Consider the following 3,540-nt stretch of genomic DNA (forward strand, 5'->3'; position numbering starts at 1 on the left):
GTGGCTTCTCTGTCCTCCATGACACGGCCAGGGCTGGCTTTCAGGACACTCTGCAGATCCTTCTGGACTTCCATGCTGATGTCAACCTGCAGGACAAAGATGGCAATATTGCCCTGCACCTGGCAGCCAAGGAGGGTCACCTGCACATGGTTCAGTACTTGGTTCTGCACACTGACACCGTTGTGACCCACAGGAACAGGAATGGAGACACACCCTGTGATTTGGCTAGGATGTACAAAAGGGAGCAAGTGGTGGTGTGGCTCCAGGGTAATGCCAGGGGCCAAGCTGGAGATGGGTAGTGATGCCAGGGGCCAAGTAGGAGATGAGCAGCCAAGCAGAAGTCAGCCTGCAAATAAGAAGGGAATGAATTAGCAATATTGGCTCCTTCCAATATTATCATGGACTTCAAAGACATTATATGAAGCTAATAACTCTTGGCTTGTTGGGAAGCTATAGGCATCTGCTGGCTGGATGGTGACTGATGTGTGGGAGAATCAGTGTCAACGAGTAAGGACCTGCTCATCCAGTTTGCTTTGATACAATATTACTGTGATTTTCTTTTTAAAGGGGAGATGGACATTATAAAATGTAGCACTTAGTACACCACTCCCAGGACTCAGACTGCTGGATGAAGGATTACCCTATTACTGGGCCTATTTTATATATTTCCTGAATATATGCGCTCATTTCATGATCAATGTCCATGTAGACCCCTGCATTGTTGAAGTACCCCCCACCAGTATGTTTCGTTTGTTGCCCCCTTTCCTTGCATGTACCAGCCCTGCTCCTTAGACAAACAGTGATGAAGACATTGTCACTGGGCAGAGACAGAACTGGCATCAGTTACAAGGTTGCACTTATTCATTGTCTGCAAATACCAGTCTGTATAAAGGCACAGAGACTGTTTTGTTATATCATCCAGGCCTCTGGTGAAGAAAGGGTTAAACCCTGCTGCAGCACCCTTCCTCCCCAAAATCTACTCCCCTGCTCCTCTCTGTGCAGACTGGCAGCCATTCTATTTCTCACCGACCCTTGTACTTTTATCCTTTTATTATCACGACCCCATCATCATCCTCATCCTCATCATCCTCCTCCTCATTCTCAGTATGTGGAATGTATGTACATTGTATGCGCTGTATGTTTAGCTGGAAGTAAATCACCTTGGTACAATGATCGGAATAGCAGTGTTCTCTTTGTTCACCTCCATTATCCCTGGAATTAAATGAATTTAATTCCCTACTTTTCTTTCCCGTATTTTTTTTAATTTTTGTTTATTTTTGTCTCATATTCAGGCTTATTAATATTTTAATTGTTTCAATTTAATTATTTTCCACACATTTTTTCCTTAACGTTATATACGGTAATGTTTAAGAATGAGTATTGTAAAGAAAGAGGTAAGTTCCACTTTAAATTCTAGCTACAATTACACAGAGACAGATATAGCAGAGCTTAGATAGTCATGTGGCAATGTGAGATCAGGTTTCCCGTTCTGCCGTAAAAACTTATCAAAGTGTAGAACGATAAATGTCTTATTACATCTAATCATTTCATTATGTCATGATAATATTCAATTATTTAAAAACTAATTAGATAATAACAATAACTAATATTAACTATAATTCCTGTGCCAGTTTTACAACAAACAATATATTTCCGAAATTATTTTTTTTTACTACAATTTATTATTATTATTATTATTATTATTATTATTATTATTATTATTAATAATAATAATAATAATAAAAACATATACTATCAATTCTCATTTGAAAATAATTTATATTTAATGAAAACTAATTACAGGGCTAAATATAGTGATTTTACTTATTTATTGCTGCTCGTATAGAAATAATGTAGTGCTTTATTGTATACAGACCGTGACATTTCATATATATATTGTGACATAACAATGAGTAGTGCCTAATGACATGACAAAATCAGCTCTGCATTATCTATCTATCTATCTATCTATCTATCTATCTATCTATCTATCTATCTATCTATCTTCTATCTATTAATCTATTATCTATCTATCTATCTATTATCTATCTATAGATCTATCTATTATCTATCTATAGATCTATCTATTATCTATCTATCTCTCTATTATCTATCTAACATCTATCTATCTATCTATCTATCTATCTATCTATCTATCTATCTATCTATCTATCTATCATCTATTGTTTATCTATCTACAAACTCACATACAACTATATCCAATCCTTAGATCGTTATGTGATCTGCCTGTTAGTATCTAAAGAAAACAATTCAATGGGAAATCGATTACCTATAGACTCATGTATTTACACCATACATTAATTCTCGTGCTCCTCCACATATACAAATGGAGAATCTGCCTATAAATAAAGTAGAGAAATGTCAACAAGAGCTATAGAAAGGAAAGTGGTTTATATATGACTGTGACTATGACAAGAGGTAAGATGACAGCAAACAAAACACTAGAATCGTGTCTGCTGTGAAATGGTGTAAGATAATCAAGTAGTTACATGAGTAATCACTGTACATCTAGAACGCTGATAATATTGCACTTTCATGCTATCTATCTATCTATCTATCTATCTATCTATCTATCTATCTATCTATCTATCTATCTATCTATCATCTATCAGTCTATTATCTATCATTAATCTATCTATTAGTCTATCTATCTATCTATCTATCTATCTATCTATCTATCTATCCATCTATCTATCTCTATATAGCTATCCATTATCTATCTTAATATGTGCGTCTATATATAACATATTTATATATGTATATCTATATGTATGTGTATTATATATATATACACATACTTATATACACATATGTGTGTATATATAAACGTAAATGAGAATGTATGTATGTGTGTGTGTGTGTATATATATATATATATATATATATATATATATATATAAATTATATGTGAATATATACATATGTATTTATATATACTGTATATATATATGTATTTTACACACACAGATATTAATATGTCTCTCTGTACACACACTTGCATTTACAGACACAGTTTTCATATAGTTACATTATCGTGATAAAATATATGCTCTATAATGGATGACATTATTTCAGTGTATTTTGTGCACATAGCAATTTGCAGAGGATAAGTCCTGGCACACACATGCCCAACACATCTGTCACTCTTATTTGCTGGCACACGATCTATACGATTAATGTTACACTGTGATCATTATGGGAAAAACTATATACTTAAGTATATGACTACTTAATGATCCTTCATCCTTCTCTGCAGCTCTACACGAGTGTACATAGTTTATATGTGAGCATATTACAATCATTCATTATCAGCTGACTATTCACCCCAGAGCTGACAATCTACTGAATTGCTGAATTGCAAGGGATACTCACTTCGGGTCATATAACAAATACAATAATGTGATGCACATAGGGAAACAACATATCCTCAATGTATATGTTGGATATAGGAGACGTGGAAAGCCAGTTTGCTAAGTAATAGTGCAAAACATACAATAAAACAACTTTAGGCCCCCGATA

At 34.3% G+C, this 3,540-nt stretch overlaps 1 protein-coding gene across 1 annotated transcript in view; it reads left to right on the plus strand.

Annotated features, from left to right (window-relative positions):
• Positions 1–1,684, plus strand: part of CDKN2C (cyclin dependent kinase inhibitor 2C) — a 9,486-nt gene extending 7,802 nt beyond the window's left edge. The window contains exon 2 of the mRNA XM_077278209.1: positions 1–1,684. This exon is cut by the window's left edge and continues 76 nt beyond it. Within this exon, the coding sequence (XP_077134324.1) occupies positions 1–299 (299 nt within the window). The 3' untranslated portion in view covers positions 300–1,684.
• Positions 1,685–3,540: the final 1,856 nt, after the last annotated feature.

This window comes from Ranitomeya variabilis, chromosome 8, assembly GCF_051348905.1.
Source record: "Ranitomeya variabilis isolate aRanVar5 chromosome 8, aRanVar5.hap1, whole genome shotgun sequence".
NCBI classification, from domain to species: domain Eukaryota; kingdom Metazoa; phylum Chordata; class Amphibia; order Anura; family Dendrobatidae; genus Ranitomeya; species Ranitomeya variabilis.